The sequence below is a fragment of the Stigmatopora nigra genome, chromosome 22 (assembly GCF_051989575.1).
Source record: "Stigmatopora nigra isolate UIUO_SnigA chromosome 22, RoL_Snig_1.1, whole genome shotgun sequence".
Taxonomy (NCBI): Eukaryota; Metazoa; Chordata; class Actinopteri; order Syngnathiformes; family Syngnathidae; genus Stigmatopora; species Stigmatopora nigra.
In genome coordinates this window covers 7,900,454-7,928,384 of record NC_135529.1, presented here as the reverse complement: position 1 = coordinate 7,928,384, position 27,931 = coordinate 7,900,454, and the positions used below count along the sequence as shown (strand labels likewise).

General features: G+C 40.3%; 2 protein-coding genes and 1 long non-coding RNA gene across 6 annotated transcripts; 1 reads left to right on the top strand and 2 right to left on the bottom strand.

Annotated features, from left to right (window-relative positions):
• Positions 1 to 487: 487 nt before the first annotated feature.
• Positions 488 to 20,649, top strand: LOC144215878 (BICD family-like cargo adapter 1). Of its 3 annotated transcripts, XR_013330520.1 has the most exons (11): positions 488 to 1,272; positions 2,653 to 2,868; positions 6,009 to 6,125; positions 7,391 to 7,537; positions 8,329 to 8,508; positions 8,570 to 8,788; positions 8,964 to 9,107; positions 9,462 to 9,592; positions 9,689 to 9,809; positions 10,227 to 10,344; positions 18,345 to 18,493. XR_013330520.1 is itself a non-coding variant. In XM_077745071.1 (10 exons), exons 1-10 carry the CDS (start codon positions 901 to 903, stop codon positions 18,519 to 18,521), a joined length of 1,824 nt encoding a protein of 607 aa, XP_077601197.1. In that variant the 5' UTR covers positions 488 to 900; the 3' UTR covers positions 18,522 to 20,649. The 3 variants fall into 3 exon arrangements, 2 of the variants coding, with proteins under 2 accessions (XP_077601197.1, XP_077601198.1); XM_077745071.1 differs by lacking the exon at positions 10,227 to 10,344 and having other exon boundaries at positions 18,345 to 20,649; XM_077745072.1 differs by lacking the exon at positions 18,345 to 18,493 and having other exon boundaries at positions 10,227 to 10,456.
• Positions 2,495 to 21,432, bottom strand: LOC144215879 (uncharacterized). Its single transcript, XR_013330521.1, has 4 exons — positions 21,304 to 21,432; positions 20,352 to 20,408; positions 3,999 to 4,059; positions 2,495 to 2,794 (listed from the first exon to the last, which is right to left on the bottom strand). It is a non-coding gene; the product is annotated as an uncharacterized LOC144215879 (long non-coding RNA).
• Positions 21,433 to 21,666: 234 nt separating this feature from the next.
• Positions 21,667 to 27,519, bottom strand: LOC144215842 (ras-related protein Rab-35-like). Of its 2 annotated transcripts, XM_077745013.1 has the most exons (7): positions 27,339 to 27,519; positions 27,153 to 27,260; positions 24,800 to 24,850; positions 24,443 to 24,566; positions 23,458 to 23,582; positions 23,135 to 23,259; positions 21,667 to 23,053 (listed from the first exon to the last, which is right to left on the bottom strand). In XM_077745013.1, exons 2-7 carry the CDS (start codon positions 27,202 to 27,204, stop codon positions 22,925 to 22,927), a joined length of 606 nt encoding a protein of 201 aa, XP_077601139.1. In that variant the 5' UTR covers positions 27,205 to 27,260; positions 27,339 to 27,519; the 3' UTR covers positions 21,667 to 22,924. The 2 variants fall into 2 exon arrangements, with proteins under 2 accessions (XP_077601139.1, XP_077601140.1); XM_077745014.1 differs by lacking the exon at positions 23,135 to 23,259 and having other exon boundaries at positions 27,153 to 27,519.
• Between the last annotated feature and the right edge of the window lie 412 nt (positions 27,520 to 27,931).

The window sequence follows — 27,931 nt, the reverse complement described above, 5'->3', positions numbered from 1 at the left end:
TGTTTTGGCCTTTTCCTAACAAAATGTATCTACTCTCCCTCCCATAATGGATCTACCACGCTGACATGACACTTCCTCGTGCTCATAAACAGAGGTCACACAGCTGTGGGAGACAAAGTTGGAAACCTTCACGTGGTGTCTCCTGAGAGGCCGCTCGCTGCGGCCTGCGAATTCCAACAAATACCACTCAGAGCTGCCAACAAGGACCGTGGCACCCTACGTTTTTCATCCAGCCGGAGACATTTGACTGCCCCTCACCTCCGACTACCCCCCGGATGAAATAAACCGCGTTCCAGTGGCAGCTCTAGCGCTATCTGAGGGCAATCCTCAGGCGCTTGTAGTGCAAAAACAAAACAAACAAAACACACAGCTGTGAGCGAAGCGCCAAAATATGGCGTTACCCTAGCCAGCCAATGAGATCCCCGCTTGTAACAGGTTGCATCTGACGTCACGAGTCAGGCGGGAGCGCGCATTGAAGAAGGGCAGGCAAGCAAGCGACGAGATTGTGCAGGTCGCGCGCACCATCTCACGAGGAACCGGCTTACAGTAATGAGGGACCCCGAGAGCCCCGCGACGACGTGCTTGTCGCCGACTGCATCGTGCTGGATTATCTCACGAGAAAGCCCTTGTTTGTCATCTCCCTGCCGGTGTGTCGTTCGCTGGCGATAAGTTAACGACGAGTACAGCGGAGGACGGAAGTCGCAGAAGAAGGAAAATAAGCTACAACTAGAATGGATGAATTCTTCATGACAGGCCACTTCGGTCAGCCCAACCCAGTCCGCGCAGGGTGGGATCATTCGGCATAAAAAAAACAACTAAAAACGGGTGCGAGAGAGGGGGAAAGGGGCAGGGAAACTAGGGCCAGTCGGCTCGTTCTTCGTCGGCCCGAGGAGACCAACTATGTCCGCGTTCTGCCTGCCGAGCGCCGGTTCAGCACCGCTAGAACTGGACAGCGACACAGCGGAGCCCGGAGGCTGCCCGGCGGCTCATTCGCTGCGCCACGCCGGCTCGGGAGGCTCTGTAGGCGGCTCCACCGGCTCCGGAGGCCTCGGTGTGGCATTGGAGGAAGAGCTGGCCATGCTCGGCGAGGAACGGGACGAAGGAGCCGGAGAACTCCCGGTGGACGCTAACGTCGACTTGCTGTCGCTCTTTCGCCAAAAGGAAAAGGATTTACTCTTAGCTGCCAAACTTGGCAAAGCTTTACTGGAGAGGAACCAGGATTTGACCAAGCAATATGAGAAAATGCACAAAGACCTCAATGACAAATTGGAGGTAATCAAGCGAATAACCATGGGTCGACGATTCTCTTAGATTTTGATTTTCGCACATGCCAAAACATTTTGTGGAAATATTCAACAAGCTTTCTTCTTTTAAGGGTTTATGCTTGTCATTTTTCATTGGAGTGGATCATAACCATATGTCCCCAAGAAAAGTTACAGGCACTTTTATGGCTTGCTTTAAGAGAGGTGGCCTTGATTTATTAGTAGGCCAACTAGTGTAGAGAAGAAATCCTGATTACTTTGGTCAAACTGTTGTGAGGAATGACTGTTGTGTTTGAAATGAGCACCGTGTGGCTTTTTGTTCTTGTTTTTGAAATCCTTCACACTAACCAACATGCCCTCAGAAACAACACGAGACTAATCCTCTCACCGTACCCGGCTCACTCAATCTACTGTACATCTGTTCAGTCAGCCCTTTGATCCATATTCATCCTAATAATGCAGCTCAGAAAAGTAATCCGCTTCTTAATATAAGACCCATTGATGTTTTGGATGTTAAACTGTTTTGTCGCTCCCAATTTGAACTTCTTTGTTTACCTTCTTTTTAAGAAGAGCGTTGCCGTTGTTGCAAACGTACACGTTACCCAATCTGATACAGTCCGATATATCTATTGTTGGAAGTACTAGGCAGTACATACAAGATCAGATCTGGTCCAGTAGTCGCATGTTTTTTTTTTGTACCATGATGCATTTCAGGCTGCTGTAAATCAACTACTGCTAGATATTCACAGGGGCTAAAAATACCGGCATCAGATCAGCCCATACGTTAATAAAATGGAAATCTACATGGGGACATCTGGAGTTACCACCTAGGGCCTACGTCAATGAATTTCAATATTCACAGCTACATGTCTGTCAACTTCTTTCAATATTCACAGCTACATGTCTGTCAACTTCAGCCAATTGCTGCCCTTATTAATGATTGCAATTCACTTTATTAAGCAGTAAAAAAATTAACAAATAAAATGTGGCACATGTTTACTCACATGAGGCACACTAAAGTCTAAAAATGTCTCCAAAGTGGACGAGGTGCAGTCGACGATTACGTTTTTTGTCTGCTACCAGTGACCGATACGATCTGGATTAGAACCGAAATAGGTAAAACAAGATCAGTTTTACAAAAAAATGTACTTTAAAAAATACTCGGCTGAAGTTACATGGCGTACAGAATTTAAAATGATCAAAACGCATACAAATATGGGAAAAATTTATAAGTTGACAAGTATGCAAAGACAATTTGGAACATTTTTTTTAATATGGGGTCACGCTGAATTTTTCGCTATAGAACTAATGTCCCCTATTTAATAATGTATGTTTTCGTGTATGTTGTTGTAACTGGTGAGAGTAATTTGTACCATGTCTCTTCTGGCAGCACTTGGAGCAGGAGAAGCATGAATTGCGTTGGCGTCTGGAGAATCGAGAGGGGGAGTGGGAGGGCCGGGTGGCCGAGCTGGAGACGGATGTCCAGCAGCTGCAGGGAGAACTGGAGCAACACCAGGTCCAGCTGAGAGAGGCTGACAGGGACAAAACCAAGGCCATCAGTGAGCTATCCGAACAAAACCATCGACTGCTGGAACAACTTCGTAGGGTAAGAAATAAAGTGTCTGTGTGTGTGTGTGTGTGTGTGTGTGTGTGTGTGTGTGTGTGTGTGTGTGTACTTGCGATGTAAAGCTTCAGATAGCATGGAGGATTTAATTAGTCTGGGCTTTGTGTCACATGGCCTTAAGTGCTGCTCCACGCTACAGAGAACCCCACGCAAGCAAAGCTCACATGTTAATTTCTTCCCACGTTGGTGGCGAGAGTCTCTCGTAAGGGAAGAGGCGCAGCCAGGTGCACGAGAGGATCCGCCGGCCCTCGGCTTGTCGGGCATTTTCACTGCAGTTCATCAGTGTGAAAGGTGTGCTTCTGAAGCTCAGTTCGTTGAATAATTTAGAGCGATTGCAGCAATACCTTTCACAATATTAAAGGGTATTTCAAAGGAATTATTTTGATCATCATTAGTAAGGATTGCTTCCAAATTGCGATTGGTAACGAGACCTAAATTTCATGTTAATATTATTACGAACAGCATTTGATAGGAATATATATATATTTTTTTAAAGTCTAATTCATTAAACTAAACCAAATCATATTGGTATTTAACTTGGTCCTCCATTTACCTTTTGTTTTCTCAAAATCAAAACTCAAATCACTGGCTAGTTTTGCTGCCTTGCTTGATGTAAACAAGCTGTGAACTGCAACTCATGCATTGACACCTTGATCTTGGACACTTCAAGCATGCTTTGCAGGGAATAACTCCTTCCAATTGGCTGGGAATAACTAAATCAGTAAAATAAACTTTGCCATAATACAAATCACACCAAAATGTACAGTTTAACTTTCATCCAGCAAGACTTTTCACGCTCATAATTAGTAACTAGCAGTATTTGTCAGTCAGGAAACGCTATGGCAAATCACACGCATGATGGATCGGGCACCATTTTTGCACCGACTATTTGCCGACGCTTTGATGCTTGCTCGCTATTGCCAAGCCTCCACAGCAAAGAGGCCAGGAAAGGATACAAATGGCACATGGCAGAATGCCCCGGAGTCTTGTACTCAAACGCTAAACATTTTAATCCCCCTTTTGCAATAGTGCGGACAACATCGTGAGAGCATTGATCCGCTGTTTGAGAAAAGAGGCTTCTGGGGGGTCGTAAATGTTAAGAGAACACCAACCTGCACTTGTTCTTTTTCATGTTTTAGCCTGCATCCTGGCCCGGGGATTCCGTCAAAGCATCTGTAAAACAAAAGCGGGAAAGTGTAAATATTCACAGGCAGGGGAAACTTGTGTATAATGTTATTGTGCGACATTCTTAAGTGTCGACACAGATTTTACGACTCATTTCCTTTGCTCTACAAGATGGGAAACTTGCATAATAGAACAAATGGGGTCAATCACAGTGCTTGGTTGTTTGTTCCACCCCTTTTCTAATTGGCTTGCCCATTTACGCTCCGCTATTCATTACCAAGCAATGGGTTGTCACTAAGTGATGTCAAATGTTTACAATTTTGATGGGATGGTGCGAACATAAAGTCCCTGGAGGGAAATGCTGAACAGAGGTGTGCTATTTCCATTCGTTCTAACAATCCTCTAATTGTAATTGTTGACTTGTGAATTAAAAACATGTGATTAGTATCTAATGAGAAGGAAACAAGAGTGGGAAACATTTCACAGGGGGAAAATAGAGAGTGCTGTTACACTTAACCACTACTAGGAGTGGAAAGTTTGCCGTTTCTGTGAGAAGAGCAACCGTTTTTGGGGGTTGTTCATATTTATTTATGGCGATTATTAAAATAGGCATTGGTTTCCCTAATATTACCATTAATTATCATGACGAGACTTCAAATCCAGCTTTTAGTCTTACAAAGTATTATAAAATAGAAAAAATGAAGAAAAAACACAGATTTTAGATGTATTGGAAAACAACTAAGGAATGGAAGGGGCCTCAGGAATGTTATCTTATCAGCATTTTTGAATTGGCTATAAAAATGATGGCTTTAGAATCAGGGCCCTTGAGAGGAAGTGATGTAAAATGCAGCACAGATGGGATTAGGCTGTAATCCAGGGTAATAGCCTGGCCATATGCATTGAAACAGGAACCAAAACACGGTAGCCCCTCACTCAAGATAATTGCTCACAGCAGGTAGCAACCATCGATTGATGAAACAATCTCAATATTGTCATCGTGTCTATTACGTAAATAATGCAACTTTATTGAGTCTTGTACTTGTTGTCAAACTCAAGGCCCAAGGCCAGATCTGGGCAGAGAGTTAGATTAGATTAGATTAGAACTTTATCTCATCCTGTATTTGGGAAATTTCTTGGTTTTATTACATTTTTGTAGACCTCAATAACTGATAAAGGACGGCTAAAATCAAATTTGTATTTTTATTTTTCTATATAAAAGTATGTATATTTGTCTCTTTAAAATGTTAACCAAATCAAACATTTTCCCCCTTATTCAATCAGAAAATTAAAAATACAGATCATACAGTTATTTTTTGGCACAAAAATTTTGATGGAAATAAAAAATGAAAATTGAACAAAACATTTGCCACAGTTGTCATAAAGGAATTTTGCCATACCTAGAACAGACTCATCTATGAAGTGAAATTTGCTGTGTTACTGATATGAAGTTCAGATATTTGCTTAAAATTTGGCTGCTTAAGCGCAAAATTGCTATCTCAGCTCCTCATATTTTAAAGTGTTACCCCTCTCTTTAAATGTCAAATACTATGTATGCCAATGATCATCATATACTGTAACTGGCAACTTCCTAAGAACAGCGCTACGCTAATCAAGGCCGGTCAGGTGCCAGGTGGCCTGATCCCATAAAATTTGCTGAGGCAAGCACGGACGCTCCCGCACTGGATTGCACACAAGCGTAAATTCTTTATTTAGCGCCTCTGGAAGAAAGCCTGAAATGTAGGCAAATGGTTGGTTTACTGGAAAACTGTTATTTTATCATTTACGGGAACAGAATTAGGTGGGAGGATTGACACTCAATATAAACAAGGCCGCTGAATTTCCCCATTAAGAGGTTGATTACAGTGCTTTGTCTCCCTCTATGTCAATGTGAGTAGTACACGGTTACCGTGTATGTGTGTGTGTGTGTGTGTGTGTGGTTTTTCCCATTTTTTTTCTCATTTTTCCTCATTCCAATGACGATTTAACACCTCATTCAGGCTGCAGAGGTGGAGAGGCAGCTGTCCACTCAGGTCCATTCGTTACGGGACGACTTCAGGGAGAAGAGTACGTCCACAAGCCAGCACATGACACGTCTTGAGACGCTACAGGCTGAAGTGAGTTTGCTACACAGTTGATTTTATACTAAAATGTGATTTGGAGCATCTAGATTTTTTAAATAGAAACAACAAACTGAACATTGGTCAGTTAGAAAACTATATCTTTTGTTGGTCTGACCAGAATTTTGTAAAAAACACAAAACTGGATTTACAGTTTTGTTTTCAGTTCGTACAATAAAGTAAATGGCATTAAACTGGGATTTCTGCAATGTTATTGGATTTATCACAACACTGACTATAGTCATATTGTCATTCTTTCATTTTCCTCTATTTTGTTCACTTCTTTTTTCTCCTCCCTGATTGGAGCAGCAAGTATTCGAAGTGAGTGATTGGCGACAATTTTCTAGCCTTCTTGCATGCTGCATGAAGCTTTTTAGATATAAATCTTGGATTATTGGTTCAAAAAAAAGTAAACAGCAAAAAAAAAACGGAATGCAAAATGCATTCCACCTCCCTCATGCATGAAAATTCTTTTTTAAAGGCAATGACAGTTTTCAGAAAGGTCAGATGTTTGAAAATAAAAAAAACGCATGAGACATTGTAATGCAAGTCATGTGTTTATGTTTGTCTGCAGCCCCTTTTTCTTACTTTCATGTGATTGGAGGGAAAACACCCTGCAATGGCCCTATAATTGAGAAATAGAGCATGGTTTATTTTTAGCTGAAGATATCCTGCAATGTTGCGTTCCTCTATTCATATACTTTGATTTTTACATGACTCGTCTGATTGTTTTCCCAGTGTGGGAAAAAAAGACTGTGGCCCTTAAAGTGCATTCTTCTCATGTGCAACAGATTCACATCTAATTTACTGCAGTGTAAATTAGGTTATCAGAAGTAGATCAAATCTAGTAGCTATAAAAAGACGCATTGGGTTGTTAAGTTCATGCGTAAATATACTCAGGCAACAACAATGCTACTTTAGGAAGAAGAAACGTGAAGAAAACATATGATAAGGGTAGTCGAAGGTCGTCAATTGCTGAGTAAGCTAATATCGGGCTTTGTGTGGGTACTACCGTATCACCGAGACATTCCTAAGACGAGGGTGGCTACGACCGCCCACGCTTCTGCTAAGCAACCGACATTCTTAAAGCCAGTGGGAGTCGTTTTTTTAATCTAGTGTAAGAACCCAGTTCGCCCTGAGAGAAGACGCCACGGCATAAAATTTAGCCTTTAATCAAGTCAGTTTGAAAATCAACACAGTTGCCCTGCGAGTTCCTATTTTAATGGGGTGTCATTTTCTCTCGCCCACGCGGAACGTGTTAGATTAAGATGCTGTCAGAGAGGAAGATGGAGCTGGAACGGAGGGTGCATGTCATGCTGGAGGAGAACGAAGTACTCAAGAATACTGTGGAAGATCTTAAAGATAGGACGCTGGTTCTGGAGAAGCAGTGTCAAGAGAAGGACATTCAGGTACAAAGCATGAATGGAAAAAAAGTCATAGAAATATTTTACTGATAGTCATTTTAAAAAGGTACAATAATGGAACTCTCAGCTTTTTTTTAAATGGCTACCGCCTGTACGAATGCATTGTTAATATCAGCTGTTGATCCTGATTTCACCATGGTTACTAGCATGGCAGAATACAATCTCTGTCAAGGCAATAGTAGCAGTGCTCCCACATACTCGTATCTGTCGGTACGAACTTAAAAAAAGAAAAAAATCCAGTGTTTTGGAGACACCTTGCACTTCCACGTACTGGTATCTGTCGGTACGCAATTGAAAAAAGAAAAAAATCCAGTGTTTTGGAGACACTGTGCACTTGTTTTTGATAACTCGTCTAAGACAGTTTGTCTTGCTACACATGGTGACTACTGAAATCAGGACAGTCAAAAATTGTCTCTGAAACTGAGAGAACAAAGATTAAATCTCTGGGTAGCATCCAGGCACGAACATGAATGCATTGGAGGCAAGTTGCATGATAAGCCTAGAGCTAATGCAGAGTAGGCTAAGCTAAAGAACCGTCAGTGGGCCAAGTATTATCCAAAACCATGCGCTAAAATCTGCGTACACTACGAGAGGTGGAGAAGTCTGCACTGCTGTAACGTTTTTCATTGTCACGTCACATTTATTCACTTCTACGACTTCAATTCCAAAGTTCCATAACCTGAGAAATACAGTAAATGGATGTAAACCAGTCTTTGAGATAGATTCTCTCAAAACAAGAACGTCTTCAAGGTCGTTTTTGGTTGTGTTTTGTCTAGTTGCGTCAGAATCAAGTGGAGCTTCATGAAGTCCAGTTGTCCCACAGGCAGCTAACGGCACGTCTGGAGGAGCTAACGGAAGAAACTAGCCTACATAGCCTCACCCCTCACCAGTCCAGCCTAATGTGCGAGATCGAGCAAAGCATGGAGCAAGAGGAGCAAGAACAGGAAAGAGAACAGGTAAGTCCAGCAGGTGAGCCATACAAAAAGTCCAGTCCTGATTTTGTCTCTGCGTCCATAGCTGCGTCTACAGCTGTGGGAAGCCTACTGTGAAGTACGCTCGCTGTGCTCCCATCTACGAGGGAACGACGTGACGGATTCCGCGCTATCCACAGACTCTTCCATGGACAAGTCCTCGGAGACGTCCTCAGCCAAGGACGTACCAACGGGGAGCCTTCGCGCTAGCATGCTAGAACTACGCAGGCTAACGCAAAACCTTCTTGACGGCAACGAGTCGACGGTATGAATGGAGATGATGCAAATCCACATTCATCCATTTACAGTCACATCCACGCTCCGACACCCAAATAAGAAAATGTCAAAAGTCCCTTCCAATGAGATTCCAAGCCCGTCCGTGAAGGAAAATAACGGCAGAGGTTTAAAACTGTAATTTTTGTGGCATTTGCTTTTGAAAGGGTTCTCGTCGAAGTGACGAGGAAGCTCTGGAGGAACAAGTGAAGAAGCTGGGAGAAGAGCTGAGAGATGTCAGGGAGTTGTATGAAGCCGAGCAGAACAAAACACACAACAGTAAAGAAGAGTTGCTACAGCTACACAATCAGGTAACAATTTGCTTCTATTACTCGTTTGGAGTTATCTGCAATCCTGCAAAAATATCTTCATTCATGGGGGGCCTGGGTTCAAATCCAGGTCAGTCCACCTGTGTGGAGTTTGCATGTTCTCCTCGGGCCTGTGTGGGTTTTCTCCGGGTACTCCAGTTTCCTCCCACATTCCTAAGACATGCATGGCTGATTGGACACTAAATTGCCCCTAGGTATGAGTGTGGGCGTGAATGGCATAGCCTCCAGCACCCCCCGGGACCCTAGTGGTTCAAAAAATGAGATGTCATTGATTGTTCAATAAACTACTAATAGTAGTTCTACTAATGTCCATGTTATTTACCATCCAACCTACAGATGGCGATGCTCTCGATCGAAATGTGTTCACTCCAAGAAGAGACGGAAAGGACGAGGAACATGGCTGCCGTCCGAGAACCCAGCGAGCAGCTTCAGAGTGCCATTAAAGACAGAGATGACGCCATATCCAAGTAGGACCCCAACAAAAGCATGACAACAGAGATGATTCTTTGATGGATTATAATGCTCCAGACCTAATTGCAATCTTCTCGCTTTGCTTCTTCTAGGAAGAAGGCAGTGGAGCTGGAGCTAGCCAAGTGTAAAATAGACATCATGTCTTTAAATAGTCAGCTTCTGGATGCCATCCAGCAAAAGCTCAATCTGTCACAGCAGCTGGAGGCCTGGCAGGTGGGTTGTCACAATAGAAAGGTTTCCGCCTTCAAGAAGGCGATGTCAAACGTTTAGGCTTATTTTTTTCCCTCCACCAATCCTGTCCCTCTTTTAACAAAATCATAATGTGGGAAATCACTTAAACCGGGAACACACATCCGAGAAATGTAAATGAACATTAATGATGCCCATTTAAATACTTAACCTAACAATAGAAGTCATCAAATGAGACAATACTCTACAACTTTCTGCATTTTAATACCCAACGACCACAAAAGTTTAGAAAATGCAATATGGTTGTTAGATTTTGAAATCAGGAACCAATCAATGTGTGTCCCCTGCTTAAGAAGCACAGTTAGCATCTCCCCCCGCACCTCCCAGGCACCCCCTTTCCTTAACTAGTGGCTCTTTCCTCTCTCTTCTCCCTGCACCCAGTTTGCATCCTCAGGGCTCTTTACAGTTTGGCTCTTGTGGTTTCTGATCTAGTGGCCTTTCTCAGCCTCCGTACCACTCTCTCTTCTCCCTTGTGGCACCCTCCCCTCCTGCCTTAGAGGTGAGCCAGATGCACCATCCCATCACACCAATAACCAAACCAACCCAACCCCACCCTCCTCTTTTACCTCAAATCATTCACGTTAAACTACAACTTTTACCATGACTCGCAAAAATGCAGAAAATAATGACTCATGCTTCTAAAAATATATATATGACTGTCAGGTTCATTAATAATTACCTTCGTCCGTAATTATCAATAACTGCAGGAAGACATCTTATTCAATTATTGACATTTAATTAAATAGAAATGGATACAACAGATAGCCTCCGGAGGGAGAGTTACAGCAAGCGTCACCGTACGACTTCCGAACGTCTCCTCGAATAGACATTTTCGTCCTATTCTTATGGTCACAAGTTACAGAGTTGTTGATCATTCCATCACGTATGAGTAAAAACAACATCTGGGACTACAATAACAATCAAGGTATTTTACTAATAACAAAAACAGGGACTAGACCTAACAACATTTAGATTAGAGTAATTATACAACCTCCTTGACCTAAGAATCATATAATATAATCATAATCATATAATCGTTACATACAGAAAAACCCGAAGTGTACGGTTACATAACGATAACAATATTCTTGTTATTGTCCGAATAGCCCTGTCCTCGTCACCAAGGGCCCACCAAATCTCAAGGACCCAGATTGGGTGGATTGTTTGTATAACCATCCTGGAACAGGCTGTCTAGGTTAAAGATGACTTGGTGTGACCTCAAGACTTTTGAAAAACAGAAAGAGAATGATTTAACAAAGTAATGAATTAATACAAAGAAAAGAAAGAGATTGATTTAATAAAGAAATGAATTAATATAACTATTATAATAATAAAACAGAATAAACCCAACATTCCCCCGTTTTTATAATATGTATGTTATTAGTCATTTCTTAGTAATCACTAAATGGTAATGTCGGGTGACTGTGATTTTTCCCGCCTACTCCTTACTCCCATGGCTGGTCTGAAAGAGAAAAAACATAATTATATTCGTCCAATTGGTCCTCGGATTTACCGTACTCCTGGACCTCACTGCTTTCCCCAAACCGTCCCATAAGATACAACTCATGTACTTTAGAATTTGTAGGGGCCATTGCAGTAGTTATAAGTCGGCTTAGCAAGGAGCGCAAACAGGGGATACTACATCACCCACACAATGTTAGGATAGCGGTAATTGTGCCTATAGTCCAAATCTTTAGATTTTCCAAAGGTCTTATCCCACCAATCTGACAATGCGGACGTATCTACTCCAGAGTGCTCTTGCATATTGCGGTTCAGTGTTTGCAGGCCAGTAATGGCCCTGGTGAGAGATCCACTGGGTGACGCGTTGTTCGGTATGAAGGTGCAACATTGTTTTCCAAACATTGCACACACGCCCCCTGTTTCAAGGATCATATCCACCGCTATGCGATTCTGGAACGCCATCAGACTGGTAGCTGCCAGTTGTTCCTTCATGGCCACAAATCCCTGTTCAGTATAATTTCCAAGTTTTGAACATTGTAATGTAAGTAATTTATTCTATCCACATTTTTGTTTGGGGTGATTAGAAGGAAGATAGACTCCCAACCTGCTGCGATCTGATTAGCCAGCTTATACTCATCTGGTACGCCCCGGGGGATGCCAATCGCATCAATGTATGTTGGATCTCCTTCCCTCCATGCCTCTCGACGATGTCGGGAGGGTCGACCCTTCACCTCCGAATTATGAGCCGCCAATTGTATCTCCTCCACTGTGGATGGAAAAACAGACACCGGTAAGAGCAGTGAGACCAAAGTACCTAGTCCTGCCGCGTTTCGGCAGGAGTCGTATAATTTATCTACCACCCCGCCACCATAGGCCAGAACGTGGTATCAGGGGTGTAGTTTGTTTTAGAACGCCGGTACACCACGTCTCATTTATCGCCCCCAGCTTCAGACCATGCCCTGTAAGGTTTAAGCAGGTAAAATGATTAAACAGTGGAAAAATTGACTTCCTATTTACCGCGTAACAGGATAAACACTGCTTCAATATTTTTTCTTGCCAAGTAGGACACGTTTTTTCATTTGTAAAAACACTTTTCCCCAAATGAATGGTGATTGAGGGAGTTGTTAGACCCCATCGTATTTTCCCTTGTCTGGTAGGTTATCCTAATCCTTTGTAAGATGGTTTAGTCTCAATTGAAACCATATGGAGACGTCAAACCCAATATAAAAGAGTTCCCTATAGTTTTATGGTATTGCTTGCTGAGCAATAATCTTTTCAATTAATATTGGTGTTTCCCGTATCTTATTAAGTCAGAAAGTTTATCTTACCCGTCCCCTCAATGTTTCAATTGAGACCACCCTTTTACCAAAGTAGCTCCACATAGTGCTTGCCTTCTTTACACTCCATTAACAGCGCCCAATTATCCCCCGTTTGGGAAATCCCTGTTTCAGAAATAAATTTCACAGGTTAATATGTCAGTCCAAGCTTTCCAATCTTGACCAATTTCTGCAACAAGGCTTTTCCCAATCTTTAATTTTTTGCTGTTAATGTACCACACATATTTCCCACCATCTCTTTTTGTATGGCAACCGGGACGTCGCCGAGTCCAAATATATATTTTCAATGTGGAAATTTGATTTAGTAGGTAATGTTAATTAAATGTAAATGTGTATGTTTCTCGGTTTACCCTCCCGTAAGAAGGTGTATCCTCAATTGAAACGCCTCCGCCTTTTTCTCCAACTGGAGAAAACAACCCTACTGTGGAAAGGAATAGAATCACAATCATCATTAATCTCATTGCCCCAAAAGCAATAATTGTTTTCAACATGACTTTTTGTCTTTGTTTAGGGAGTTTTCCTCTTGAAACGTTTCAATTTAGACAACCTTCTTACTGTGGGAAAGGTGCATCCGTGTCCCCTTTCAGTAACAAGGACCCTCCCACTTTGCGTTGCTCCGATGTTTCTTCTTTTATGCTGCTTATCAGCATCCAGTCTTCAAGAATCACCGTCGCTTCGTCCGTTTCCTGTTAAGAAGCAAAATCTCCCTCTGATAGTCTAAATTTGGTGTGTGCGTTTTTTTCTCTGATAGATTCGCCTCATCATCCAATTGTCATTGTGTGGTGAATAATAACAATTTGTAAGGTCTACCAAACAGGACTTCATATAAGGTCCGCCAATTGTGGATGGTAGACAACTATTATATTAACAAAATGGGAGCCATTATCACTATAAATAGTTTCTGGAATTCCATATCGTGGAATGATATCCATATGATCTAATAAAAATAAAATAAATCTATATGTATTTTTTGAAATGGATATGTGGGTATGCATATAGATTTAAACCCTAAGCCTTGTAGTGTCGTTGTAGCAAGGCCACCTCCCCCTTGTCGAGACATAGGTCTTCCCTTGACTCAAGCCCAAATTATTTTCTTTATTGATCTTTTATTGATAGATTATGTCTCGGTGGTCTGCCAATCAAAAAACACAAAAAGACAAACTATCATTCACGCTCACACTCATAAACAGAAGAATTTAGTGTGTTCAACCAGTCTAGCATCCATAATTTCATTTTGTGGGAGTAAACTGGAGTACCCGGAGAAAATCCACAAATTCTCGAGGACGCCATGAATACCCCACATTCCGGAAGGTCTGGATCCACCCCGCATTCATTAGTAGATCCTTTAATATACACACCCCCACTCTAGCCTTTTAACCGTTTGTAAAAAATTTCCTTCAAGTTTCACACAAAGTTATATCCTTTTTAATGCTATCCGTTTACCTGTTTGTTCCCCGAATTGAGGTGGGAATAGTTTCACATCTAAAGTTTTTATTTTTTACAGCCGCCATGACCTAATGGCCCCCTATCAGGTTTTTTGAAAATCCCAATTCCCTTTAATAGCATGCCAATCACCTTTTAATGCGGCCATCCAATTTTGTTTCTACTTGTTTCAGGTGATAAGATAATCTCCCCCATTTGTAAAACTAATTCATCCACGCCTATTTTATACAACATGACGCCTATGGCCTTTATTACGTCGCCTTGACTCCAAATTCTATGAACCAAGATAACACGCCTAATTTGTAAGCGAATTTCCCCCATCCCATTTTGTTCATAGACAACCCATCTACCTAAAGCGTCACTTGTTTCAAAACATGAAAGGCCCCACTAGAATTCGTGCATCCAGCGCCAAATATAGCCTATTTACACATTTGTCTCAAACTTGTTTTAGATATGGGGTCCCCAATTTCCCAAAATTTCCCAGAATTACTGTACTACCACATCCTGTCAAAAACCCAAAACGACTAACATAACCTGTTTCTAAGCCAGATTCTGGAATTTGGAGAATTTCTCCTTTCCCTCCCTTATCTAAGCTTGTTATTGTCACTCGATATCACTGTAACATTCAGGCGTATTAACCCCATCGTTGCTAAAGTTCTAACCAATTTGCATGCCCTTAAAGCCGTAAAAGCAACGTTATTTGGTTGTATCAATTGACCAATGCTTATCCAATCCGTAATATCCTTAAAGTCATCAATATGACCTGTGACAAAGCATATTTCCTCCCGCCAGGACAACAGACAATGTTCTTTCAAGTGCACTTTGAAAAACATTCCATGTTACTCCATTCTTAGGGAAAATATGCTCATCCTAAACCAATTATTTTATTTACAATTCACCTAATTATTTGGATGAATGCCATGAATTTTATCATGCCACTATTGCATTGTAAATTTCCCATCTGATGTCGTTAATCAGCCAAATAATTCAATACCTACTATACTTTGTAAATCACCTCATATGATGTTTACTTAAGACACGAGTCATTTCCCATAGCCTGTTACCAAAACAAAAATCTACAACAATTAAATGAGACAAATCAACCTTTTGTTAGACAATTCCTAATTACAAACTTTAATGTTTTAAAAACCTTATCGTCACCAATATACCATAATATTGTAAATTTTGTCATCCTGGCCTTTTATTCTTTTAAACAGCCAACCTCCTGGATTAAAGTATTTTGAATAATCAAAAAATTCTGAAATAGTATTAATATTATTTTATCCTCCAAAAGCTAGTTTCCTTTAACTAAGAGCCCTTTGAAATCCACAATTGCTCAAAAATGACTATTTTGGTCTATTTCCCAAATCCAAAGCTTTTTACCAAATCAACCTTTTACTGAACAGATTTTTCATTTCATTTTAAAACCCAAAATATCAATTCGAAAGCATTCGCATAACCTTGCATTTCTTGCAGCCCATGTATTGTTCTTATTCTGAAAAGTCCAAACAGAAAACGCAATTAGCCGTTAACTATGACCTCCACTCTTGCTGCGAAAACAGCATTGTTATCTTATGTTTACAAACCAGCTTTTCCCTGTGCCCAAATACAACGCTTTTTAGAGAAGACAACCATTAAAACGTCAAATTAACCCCTCTTCCGATATTCAACTACATAACAATATTTTTTCCAAGACCCCATATATCCAGAATATGTATGCTGCAAGCACAACAATATGGCAAAAACCCATTTTCTGCCCTCAAGTTTGCTTCAGCACCCCCAAGGCCAATTATTATTATTATAATGTCTTCACGGAAGGGATCACAAAATTTTTGTCGTTTACACGGTCCGAACGCTCCCGAAAGCCCAACACAGTTAAATCGTCTGCCCCGCGGCCCACATGTTTCACTCCCATCTAATCAGCAGCCGCTGCACCAGAAACGCTTCCCCCGCAGTTGACACATTTTTTGGCAAGTCTAGAGCATAATAAAAACACAGGTGACATTCCCTGCTAAAATTTAAATGATCATTTTGTATATATTCTTTTGTCTTTTTAAACACCATCTTCCCGTTAGCGGACGGGATCAAAAACCAAGCTGCAATAAGCCATCACATTGCTGTAAATTGACAGTACATATAGGTTATATTAACAAAGCACCACCAGCACTTGGAAATAACCATTCTAATTGTTGTTATACAAGCCCAAGCATCACAAAAAAACCCAATTTATTGTAATCACAAAACGTCATACCCGGATTAACCAAATCAAATACCAGTGTCCCCATTAATTTTCTAGCTCCCTTTATTTTTGTTAAACTTCCTCCGCGCCCGTCACCTATCTCGGTAAATATTTTCCCCGTCAGCCGAGGAGGCCCCGCTATTTTTTCCTTACCAAACAGTACTTTCCCGCCGCCACGGTCTTAAATATATCCCCGTTATCCGAGGGAGCCCCCACTATTTTCCCAAAATAGTATTTTTTAACTTCTCCCCGGCCTTATTTCGCCATTAGTGTCTGTGGAACAAGCTGTTACACTTTTATCCACTCACATATTATTTATATATGTATATTACCTCCATTAGTGTCTGTGGAACAAGCTGTTACACTTTTATCCACTCACATATTATTTATATATGTATATTACCTCTATGCATTAGTGCATATATTATCCTGCATTTTATGCATTTTAAGCTGGCCAGCAAACCCATATTTATTTATCCATAAATATAGCTGTGTAATATTTTTAAAGCGCTTTGTCTTACCAATTTTTTTTTTCAAATCCCTACAAGTTAGACGTATTTTTTGGAACGTCATCCAAACCCGCCTTACAACACGTGTTTCCCATATTTTACTTTTTTGTAGTGAGTTCGTGTGCCTCACAGAGTTAACTTTATTATATCTATTTTTATTATTATCACTCCTTCGACTGTATTTCCTAGGCTTATCTTAATTTTACTGCAGAAACCACACAAACAACATACAACGTATATTCGTGCCTACCCTTTAGACACAGGACACTCCCCGGCCCCAATATTGTACCTCTAGTACAATACATTCGTGCCTACCCCTGAGACACAGGACACTTTCCAGCAAAGTGCCCCACCGTACCTGCCATTGACTAGTATAAACACAGGGTTTTATCGCCGTCACCCAGGACGCGAAACCAGCCCAACAATGGGCCTCACATACAATGTCCCTTTAACGCATTTGTAAACACCTTCACAACATGCAGACATTAATGTGGACTTACCCGAGATCCATCAGATGTCTCCCTCCAGCAGGAAAAGTCTTCAACCGCCGAGAATCCAGGCGCCCCCGTCGAAAAACTCCGGCCCACCAAGGGTTTTGAAGACGCCGTGCGCACGGTCACTTACCAGATGTCGAACAGCAGCGCCTGGGTTCTCGCTCCGGTATATTGACCTCCATGGCTCAGAAGGACCAAAATGTCAGGTTCATTAATAATTACCTTCGTCCGTAATTATCAATAACTGCAGGAAGACATCTTATTCAATTATTGACATTTAATTAAATAGAAATGGATACAACAGATAGCCTCCGGAGGGAGAGTTACAGCAAGCGTCACCGTACGACTTCCGAACGTCTCCTCGAATAGACATTTTCGTCCTATTCTTATGGTCACAAGTTACAGAGTTGTTGATCATTCCATCACGTATGAGTAAAAACAACATCTGGGACTACAATAACAATCAAGGTATTTTACTAATAACAAAAACAGGGACTAGACCTAACAACATTTAGATTAGAGTAATTATACAACCTCCTTGACCTAAGAATCATATAATATAATCATAATCATATAATCGTTACATACAGAAAAACCCGAAGTGTACGGTTACATAACGATAACAATATTCTTGTTATTGTCCGAATAGCCCTGTCCTCGTCACCAAGGGCCCACCAAATCTCAAGGACCCAGATTGGGTGGATTGTTTGTATAACCATCCTGGAACAGGCTGTCTAGGTTAAAGATGACTTGGTGTGACCTCAAGACTTTTGAAAAACAGAAAGAGAATGATTTAACAAAGTAATGAATTAATACAAAGAAAAGAAAGAGATTGATTTAATAAAGAAATGAATTAATATAACTATTATAATAATAAAACAGAATAAACCCAACAATGACAGTCAAAATGGCTGATGCTGGTCATATTTAAAGGTCGAACTTAATTCCCTTTTCGTGGATAGCACATGAAAGCCAATATTACTCTCTCAGTGGCTCTTTTTTGGGTTTGTTTTCAGGATGACATGCACCGAGTGATTGACCAGCAGTTAATGGACAAGCACCAGGACGAGTGGCGTTCCAGCCCCTCCTCCACGTCCAGGTCGTCGAGAGCCTCCGGCGCCCCGTCGTCTAGACGGGCACTCCGCCTATCGGAGCGGGACCGAAAACTTTTCTCCTTTTTCAAAAAGAACTGACTGCACCAGACACGAGCGGCCGCCGAGGAAGGAAATACAATCGCATCAATGATGGAAACGACGTAGCCAAAGAAGACAGACCGCGGCACGATAAACTCTAGAGCCTTTATTCCGTGTCCTTGATATCCGACGTAAAAATTCCATCTTACTAAATACTACAAAGGTTTAAGTAGCAAGTAAAGAAAAACGTCCGTAAAAAGTCCTTTCGTCGAATATCAAGTCAATGGAATAAATGCTCAAATAGTTTTGCTTACACTGAAGTTTGGGGGGCTCGAACTTTGCACTTTATCTGTCCTGACACTCCTCGTTCAATTCGGTGCCGATACGACATGGATCCTCTCTTAAAACCCAAATTGTAGGACACGATCAGGGTCCACGCGTTTACTCCGACCGAGAAAGGTTTTCTTGTTGTGCCTAAGACCCGATTGGCTTCTGTCCACTGCCAAGCTACCAATGCTTTCCGTTAGCATCCCTCGTGCCAGGCTAAGGACACTTAACTCTACAAGAATAGCGTGATTGGAATACGATTGGCCGCGGGACAGAAAACACAATGCTCACTAAAATTGTTTGGGAGAGTTTACATTTTTGAAGCTGCACCTATTTCTAATTTAACGTCACAACAATGCCATAGGACATCACCAAACTGAAAAATGCAGTGAACCCCTGTCTATTTGCACAAAAAAGGGTGGAGCCTATTCTTGCTGTAGGTTTAAAAACTACTTGCTACTTTTGAGCTAGGGTTAAAACTAATATTGCTTTTGCCCCATCTTGTGGCTTTATAGTGCTAAGCAACTATGTTGAAATGAGGGGAGGAGCTTTACTTAATCATGACCTTGCTAAAATGGGGTTTATATAATTGATCATAATTGGATTTCTTGTATTATTTTGAAATGGATAAATACATTTTTAAATCAATACAACATTTATTAACAAAAATACTAAGAAAATGAATACAGACTGAAAACATTGGTCTCAAATAACACAAATATTGATTCAATTTCACAATATTTAAATCATTTTCAGCTGTACAAGTCCAATTCAATTTTCCACCAGCCTCTCCTATTCACAATGGATTGGTCGCCTCACATGGTCAACGCCAACCAATATAACATTTATAAAACTAAATATTCCCTTGAATTATGCAGCCCTAATATAAACACTCCAAAAGAAAGATTTAATGGGGGTTCACTGTATTCCAAATCCTAACAGAAAACTTTCCTTGTGTAAACCTACAAGAGGACTTCCAATAACCGAGTATTCTTCAGCACTTTATCTTTTCTTTGACTTTAAATCCTTTCCTGGCCTTCATGTTGATGGCCAACATATGAAAAAAAACTCCTTTATTATTTGAAACATTTTCCTAGCTAACCAAATTCTTCCAATGTTTACACAAGCGTGAGAAGGAGGACATCAAATGTTCAATTTCATATCATGAAGTTAGTATATAGTACTATTTTTTTTAGCGCGGGGGTCTACCTCCATTCTCACTGCTTCGGTAATTCACGAGCACTTTAAGTTATGATGGCACTTGTTGGTCCATTTTTGGATGCGTGTTTACGTCTCAGCGTGTTTGATTTGCGCAAAACCTATGCAGAGGTCATCTAAGCTCATTATTCGAAGGGAAAAAACCCAAAGAATTATTTTCTTTTACATATAAAAAATGCAAGCCTAGGAGGTCAGGATGAAGTGAATATATTTATATAAAAGAGAAAGTCCATACTTTTTTGTTTAGTCATTAATTTGTTGTTTGCTTTGTTTTTACATGGCTTTTTTGTTGTTGCATATTTTTTGGACAAGTCATAACATTTCATATGAAGCTTATTGACTTACTCAAAAAAAGATGGTTGTCGACTTCTTTGGATCTTAATAAGCATTGAAGGCAAGACGCTGTAAAAAATGAGAAAAATGTTAATTTTGTTGTATTTCTACATCTGTTTTTTTTTTGTATGAAGCTTTGTATTTTTTTTTGTTGCTTTCTATATGTTTTAGTTTTACTGTTTTTTTGTGACGTCATGTTAGTAGTTCCAAATGACCACATGGAATACATTTTGTCTGCTCAAAATGAGAAAGCCATTCATGAAGACTCTTTATGAAGAGTGCCTTATTGAAATCAAAATAAAATAAAAAAATACACTTCTGGATGGGCCTGTGTGTGTTACAATATGTTGAAGTAAAGAAATTGGGTGAAAGATTATAAAAAAAATAAGTAAATGCCAGTCAATTAGACATGGCTATTTTTCTTTGCGTTGTTTACAAGATGTTTGGAAGTATTTACAAGGCTGTTTCTACTGAGTCATTACTAACTAATGGGAAATTGGGAGTGCCTGTGTATGTGTGGGTGGCCGTGATACAAAACAAACCATTCACTAAGTATTTTTTGTTTACTGCTTGTGTAAGATTGCAGTTTTTAGTGAGTCTATTGTGCTCCTTGTGAGGGTTTCAATTCACCTCCACTAACAGCATTAGTTTCAGTAATAAGAGACTTCCAACCATGGCAAATATTTGTCATTCCCTTTTCAGAGAAATCTCTTCTTAACAAAATGTCCCCATCTGTTTCTGACAAACACTAAATGATATGTCACAAAATAATTTACAGCTTAAGCACAAACAATGTGAGATGGGATAAGCAGTCAAAAGATCCCCAAACAAACTTTTAGTCATTTTGTTATCAAATAAATGTAATGATAATCAGGGATTTGAAGATAATCAACTAATCATGACTGTGAATTTAAAAAAAAAGATCAATTAATAACATTAAATATATAAAAGATTATAGTCTTACCTGAAAAGAAGTCATTGTGTTGATGTTTTCTTTTGTTTTGCTTTAACTGCCAAACTGATTAACCAGGTGTGATTAGGTGTAGTACTTCTTCTCTATTTTCTTCAAATGGAGCTCAGCAGCGCCATCTCCTGAATGCCCTTTGACATCTTAGCACAAATATCACATAATAATGCAAACATTTGATTAAGCATCCTTAGTATGAACTGTCATTATTTTTAAAATAATTTGGTTTGAAAAAATGCATTTTCTGATGGTTCAAATACATATTAGAATGAAAAAAAAATTAATATAAAAATACTGACCAAATAGCTAAAAATGATCTGTCATTGTTAAAAACAAAACACTCTTTCCATGAGCCCAGTATACACTTTCTCCCACACTTTATTCACAGATTCCAAAAATAGACACAGGTTTAAAATGAAGTCAGGCTACAAGTCACTGACAAATGAGCTCAGTCACTACGCGTCCAATATTTATTCTTTTCAAAAATGGTTATTATGGATTAAATTCATTGCGGGTTAAACGGAATATTACATTTCTTTTTCTTTTTTAATTTCTCCAGTGTACAGCGAACCACATTGGATGAACGCGTTCAATAACAACAAACACGGGCACGGGTTATCCCGTATCGGTGATGTGTTGAGTAGAAACACAAATATTCATAAACACATATCCTTAATGAAGTGGTAATAATAGTTAGTGTGGGGGTTTGATAAAAATGGTTTGTTTTTTTTACCGCTAAGGTCAACAAGGCCAATGATTGTGGAAGATAAATCTAATCTAATGTGATGGCTGCACCTCAGTCCATCTCTGGGGGGGCTCACAAGGTATAAGTAGGGACCCCCTGATAGACATCACCTTTCAGGGGAACCCTCTCCGCTATGACTTAAAAAAAAAGAAGGAAAAAAAATTAACAAAAATAAAAAGGGACACCTAATTAAGACTGCCGCAATTGAAATAAAATACCGAAAAAAATGGATCAAATGATTTTTGGCTTTGCAATAATGAAGGTTAGAAGAAAGCTTGGCAAAAGTAAAGAAAAATGAAATCAGCCCATCCGTTTAATGGTTCTTCGGCACCCCATCGGATTGAAAAAAAAAAACACTTTGCTATGTAAAGGTGATCTCTTGGCGTGAGCTGCGGTAAATTATGTTACTCCCCTTCCCACAGCCCAAAAGAATACAACACTGGGGGAAAAAAAACACACATACATACATACATACTTACATACACAAGACAAGAAAGAAAGGCCCCTCCCTCTCCTCATTGAGTGCCGAATGTCCTGTGCAGGGTGAGGAAGAGGAAGGATGAGATGCGCGTATGTGACAATGGCGGGATTACAAGATAGTTCTGGCAGTTGGGTGGTCACTTTGCAGATCCTTTGTGAAAAGGAGGAGCCTCCGCTTGAATTCCAAATAAGACTTTTTCGATCAGACGTTTGATAATAAAATCTGTACATATATTTCTTGGTGATTACTTTGTCCAAAGGGGACGCGGATTTGTCTTTAAACTTTAGCGTATATTTCGTAAATCTTTATCTGCTCTTTTAATTTAGACTTTCGGAGTCCCATCCGCTTTTTTTTTTTTGCGGGACGCCGGCCCCCCGATGATTCGCCGCTCGCTAGCAGCACTTTTTCTTCCGTTTGCTGTTCCGGGTGAGTTTGACCACGTCGTTTTGTTGCTGTTGCTGTTGTTTGGCCATTACTTCTTTCTTGGCTCGGAGCACCAGCTCTGTGATGCAGTTGAACATCTGCGCCGCCACGGGCAAACAAAATGCTTTAAGGCACTGTCGTTTCGGACCCATTTTCCATTCCCAGTGGCGTTTGTTTACCTCTTCCACATTGAGATTCTCTTTTGCGCTGGTCTCAAACAGGTTGATGCCCATTTGTTCGGCAAACTTCTGCGCGTCGGTGGTCTCCACCACTTTGGAGTTGGGGTCGTCATTTTTGTTTCCCACTATAAACAACAGAAAAAAAACTATGTTTGGTGTGCGGTTCATATTTTTGTTGCAGACCTCTATTGGGTTTAATTCAACTCAGGTGACAGAGTATGTGATGTAGGAGTTAGTAAAAATAATAATAATAATAATTTAATTGATTGAAAACACCAATGGACAGCAATGGAAGTCTGACCCGGTTCCAGGAAAAAACTCACCTAATATTCGACACACATCGTCGCAATTCTGGTTGATTTCATGTAACCATCGTTTGACGTTGACAAAGGATTCTGCGCTAGTGACGTCGTATACCACGATGACCCCATGCGTTCCTCTGTAATACCTGAGCAGGAAGACAAGGAGACATACTGTTTGTAATTATAGTAAAAGGTTGACAGGAGAAAAACAGAACCCACTGTCAAAAATAAATCGCATGCATTGAATTTAATTGATGTTCCTACTAAAATGAAAATGACAGTTTATTTCTTTTTAATTAAAAAATAAACAAATACATTAAAAAAAGAAGAGGAAAAAGATGAATTGTTTAAGTCAACAATCTCTGATCTTAAAAAGTATTTGGTTTATTTTCTAATGTATTAATCCTGACAGCCTAATTTAACGAACATGATGCAAGCGACAAAGATTATATTTGATCCCCCTGCATGAAACCTTTTTGAACTGCATCTGTCATCCATAGCAGACGCGACGAGTGGAAAGTAAACCTGCGGCCGGAGCTTCAAACGGCGAGCTGGCCTCAGTGCAGCTGAGCAGTGCCAAACAAACACAAAGCACCTTTTGTCCGTCATCCCGACTCGATGTTTGTGTGCATGTGTGCGGCGTGTCAGCGGTGGTGTCTGAACATGTACAGCTGGCGTGCTGAACACCACCGCAAAGGACCGGTAGACTTTATTTTTTTTTTTTTGTCAGCAAGTCCAGAGCTGCGGGAATATTGCTAAAGCTAATGTGTAGCAAAAATTCTATTTTCAACGCCTGTTGTTTCTTTTTTATATGAATGGAAGAATTCCGAAAGAGGAGTCAAGAGCTCAGGGCCATCATATATAATGTTGACGTATTGCAGAAGATAAGAGATTTGAATTGGGAACTCCCTCCTACAGGAATCACAAGCTGCAAACAAAGGCCTATTTCTTGGTTTGGTATTCAAAACAAGAGTCTTACTGCGAATCCACACACAGGTTAACTTACGTGGAGGTGATGGTCCGAAAGCGCTCCTGTCCTGCTGTATCCCAGATTTGCAACTTCACCTTCTCCCCATTGATCTCCACTGTTCGGATCTTGAAGTCAACTCCAATGGTGGTGATATAACTGCCTGCAAAAAAAGAAAATGGGCCCATTTGATTTAATGCATTGCATGATTAATATAATAAATGATAAAAACCAGGTTCCAGGGCATATTTTTGTATTTTACTGTAATCAAACTGTATTGTTGTCAAATACTTTGAAAAGGGAAAAACATTGAAATTATTTTTTCTAATTATTATTATAATCCATTTCAATGAAAAAGTCCAAGCAGAGTTTGCTGCTCTTCAGGCCTACACTCACCTGAAAATGTGTTATCAGCAAAACGAAGCAGGAGACTGCTCTTCCCCACTCCTGTCAAAAAAAACATAGGAATAATGTAAGCTTTAACGGTCAACAACCACATATTTATTTACAAGCTTGGGAATAAAATGTGAAACCAATGCATTACAGTATTGACATTCATACAGTGAAGTCCTGATATGTTAAAACCATGAACGAGAAGAAAAAGTAGGGTATAGGTGAGAAAGAAGAGTGAGGAAAATGAAATTGCCAGCCGTAAAAAGACATCAGTGTTTCATTGCTCCAAACTTAAAAGCTATCTGTTTACAATGACCTCTCCCATGATTTAATAGGAACAATACCAGTTTCTAAGTGGCAAAATATGTTCAGATGCTCCAAAAGTCTGAAATGGTTGGCCTGTTTTCAATGATACACATATCCTAAATTTAACCACCACTTTAAGCACGTGGGAGTTAAGGTTTATTTAGTGTCAACTGACAAGATCCATTTTGACTAATAGGACCCAAAAGTAATAGTTAATCTTCAATTCAATTTGCTTAAAAAATGTCAATTCATCATGCTGTGACTGATCGGAATACGCCCGCAATGCACATAACAAGCTTATCACAAATGAAGTGAATACAAACAGTAAAAGCAGACACCTATGTTTAATCTTCTTTTTATATATTCTTATACATATATTAATAAGCTTGTGTATTTAGGTGGTGATTAAGCCGCAACAAAGCCTGATGGCTCATTTTGTTCCTTGAAGTGATGTACTTTAGCGAATCAAACCTACAAAAAAAAGTCACTAAACTCCCAACACATACAACAATTAAGTAGCACTAGTCCCACAGTACAGGATAATTTGCATGGTTTCTCATCATCTCATTTTTTGAATGCTCTAATATTTCACAATAAAGAATAACGGACAAAAAATGGGGAAATGAGATCATAGTCTGCATTTACCAACCTCAATGTTTTCCAACTAAATGTAGGCATGCCAAAATCTGCCAAAAACAGTAGTACATTTTCTACAGAATTCAATGTGAAGTACACAAAACCCGTAACATTCAGACTATTAATAAAAAAAATAAAAACTATTATTGAATAGCAACCTGCACTCTGCTTAATGTCCAAAATCTGCGGATAGTTAGAAGATGGACAAGTAAGTTAATTAGAATCTGAGGCCAAGATGTGAATTCAGAGAAGCAAATGTTCTCATCTCATTTTCTGAACCGCTTTATCCTCATTAGGGTCGCAGGGGGTGCTGGAGCCAAAAAGATGGTGACCTGGATTTGAACCCAGGACCCCAGAGCTGTGAGGCCGACGTGCTAACCACTCGCCCCACCGGGCCGGTTAGAAGCACATTTATCAAGCAAAATAGGCAGCAGTCATTACATCTGGGACTTGTTATTTGAGTCAGTAGTATTTCCACAATTCACAGAACAGCTGAAGAAAACACTGGCATCAGTGTGCCATGGATATTGATGGTCCTTGTGCCATTATCTGGATGGACAAACCCCAGAGAGCACTACAGTACTGTGGGTCCAATAGAAAGGCAAATTCATTCAACTTCAAGTCACTGCTACATTTAAAAAAAACATTTTCTGGACTAAATGAATATAACATTACAAAGAAAGTAGTGATTGGACTTTGTGGCTTGGCAGGCAATTTCTCGGAGTTACACTTTACTTGACACAATCATGATAGTCTCACTTCATTTAAACGTGACTGCCTTGAGATGTTTATCAGACTGCACTGCAGCATTGCTTTACTTCATAAAACGACATTTTTTTTCAGCCCAGTCAACAGAACTTGTTATTCAGAGGAATAATAAAACATGTACGTTTAATTGTTCAGCGTTGTGCTAAGTGTCCTAACCTTGTAATAAAATCATTTTAGCCTGCAGCTAGCCCCACAGCTTCATGACCAAGGCAAAATGAAGCTAGACGAATTTCATGCTAGTAGCAGCGGCTAATGACACATAAAACAAGCTAAAGGGATCGAAGTCACTCTTGTGATATTTCCACCTTCACGTGTGTTTGGCCGAAGATGAGAAGAATATCTTGGTGACTACATGACGAAAATATGAAACATATTTGAGGGGAAAACTCGGCTGTTGCAGAGGCGATATCCGGCCTCAGCGACACCCATGCCCAGCCCGGACACCACCACCTCCGCCCTATCAATAAACGCGGCATTATGGCGGCAGATTGCACAACCAGAAACAAAATTAAGTTCCCAAGTGATATAGAAACTATAAAACACATAACGTGATAGCACAGCACATCCGTAGTGTATTTATCAATTTACCCATGTGCAAAAACATGACAGGCCCACTTCCCGTGCCACATCCCCGGCCTTGACTTACCGCTGTCACCGATGATGAGCAGCTTGAAGAGGTAATCGTAGTCCCTGGCCATGCCGGTGGATCGTGGCTCACCCCCACCTTGTGCCGCTTCTTTGACCGTCTGTGGTTCTAGTCCCTCGTTAACAAAAAAAAATAAAAAAAGAAATAAACTGAACCCCAGACCCCCCGACTACCGGCAGTAGAAACCGTTTGCCCCGAGCCGGCGTCGTTTTTCTCGGGGGTTAGTAGTGAGTTTTCTCCCTCTGCTGCCAGCGGCCGGAAACTCGGCTTCCTCCTCTGGTGGTGGAACTGCAGCCGAGTCTCCTGCGCCCGCGAACCGGCTAAAGTGCACACTGCGCAGGCTCCAGCAGTCTAGCCGCCCTGTAAATGCCACAAACTTTTGGGACAACTTAAACAACCCTCCAACTTCACATTTAACGAAATAGTTTGATGGAGGCAAGTGTTTCAATGGGTGATCATGGCCAATAAAATGATTACACTAAAGAGATGTAAAAAGCACTCTCTTTATACTTAAATATTGGTTTAAAAAATTGTAAATATATAGTAAAGTATTGTAAAGTTGTCATGTACATAAAAAATATCTTACTCTCACAGTCCACACACATTGGCATACACTAGGATGTCCAAACTGTGCCTCATGGTCAATTAGAAAAATTGCATTGAAAGGGCCCACACAATAAGCTTAATTTATAAGACTACATTCTGTGGCACTTGTCATGGTCATTCCAAAGCAAAATGACCGAGAACAATTAAAAAACAATGTGAAACCCAGATATTCC

Bases quoted from the DNA above. Each gene is read 5' to 3' on its own strand.
- LOC144215842 (XM_077745013.1), bottom strand. From the start codon at position 27,204: ATGGCCAGGGACTACGATTACCTCTTCAAGCTGCTCATCATCGGTGAC. The intron at 24,567-24,799 runs GTGAGTGTAGGC...CTTTTTTTGCAG, and splicing joins TGCTGATAACACATTTTCAG to GCAGTTATATCACCACCATT. The intron at 23,054-23,134 runs GTAAACAAACGC...GTGGCGGCGCAG, and splicing joins AGAATCTCAATGTGGAAGAG to ATGTTCAACTGCATCACAGA.
- LOC144215878 (XM_077745071.1), top strand. From the start codon at position 901: ATGTCCGCGTTCTGCCTGCCGAGCGCCGGTTCAGCACCGCTAGAACTG. The intron at 7,538-8,328 runs GTACAAAGCATG...TGTTTTGTCTAG, and splicing joins GTCAAGAGAAGGACATTCAG to TTGCGTCAGAATCAAGTGGA. The intron at 8,789-8,963 runs GTATGAATGGAG...TGCTTTTGAAAG, and splicing joins TTGACGGCAACGAGTCGACG to GGTTCTCGTCGAAGTGACGA.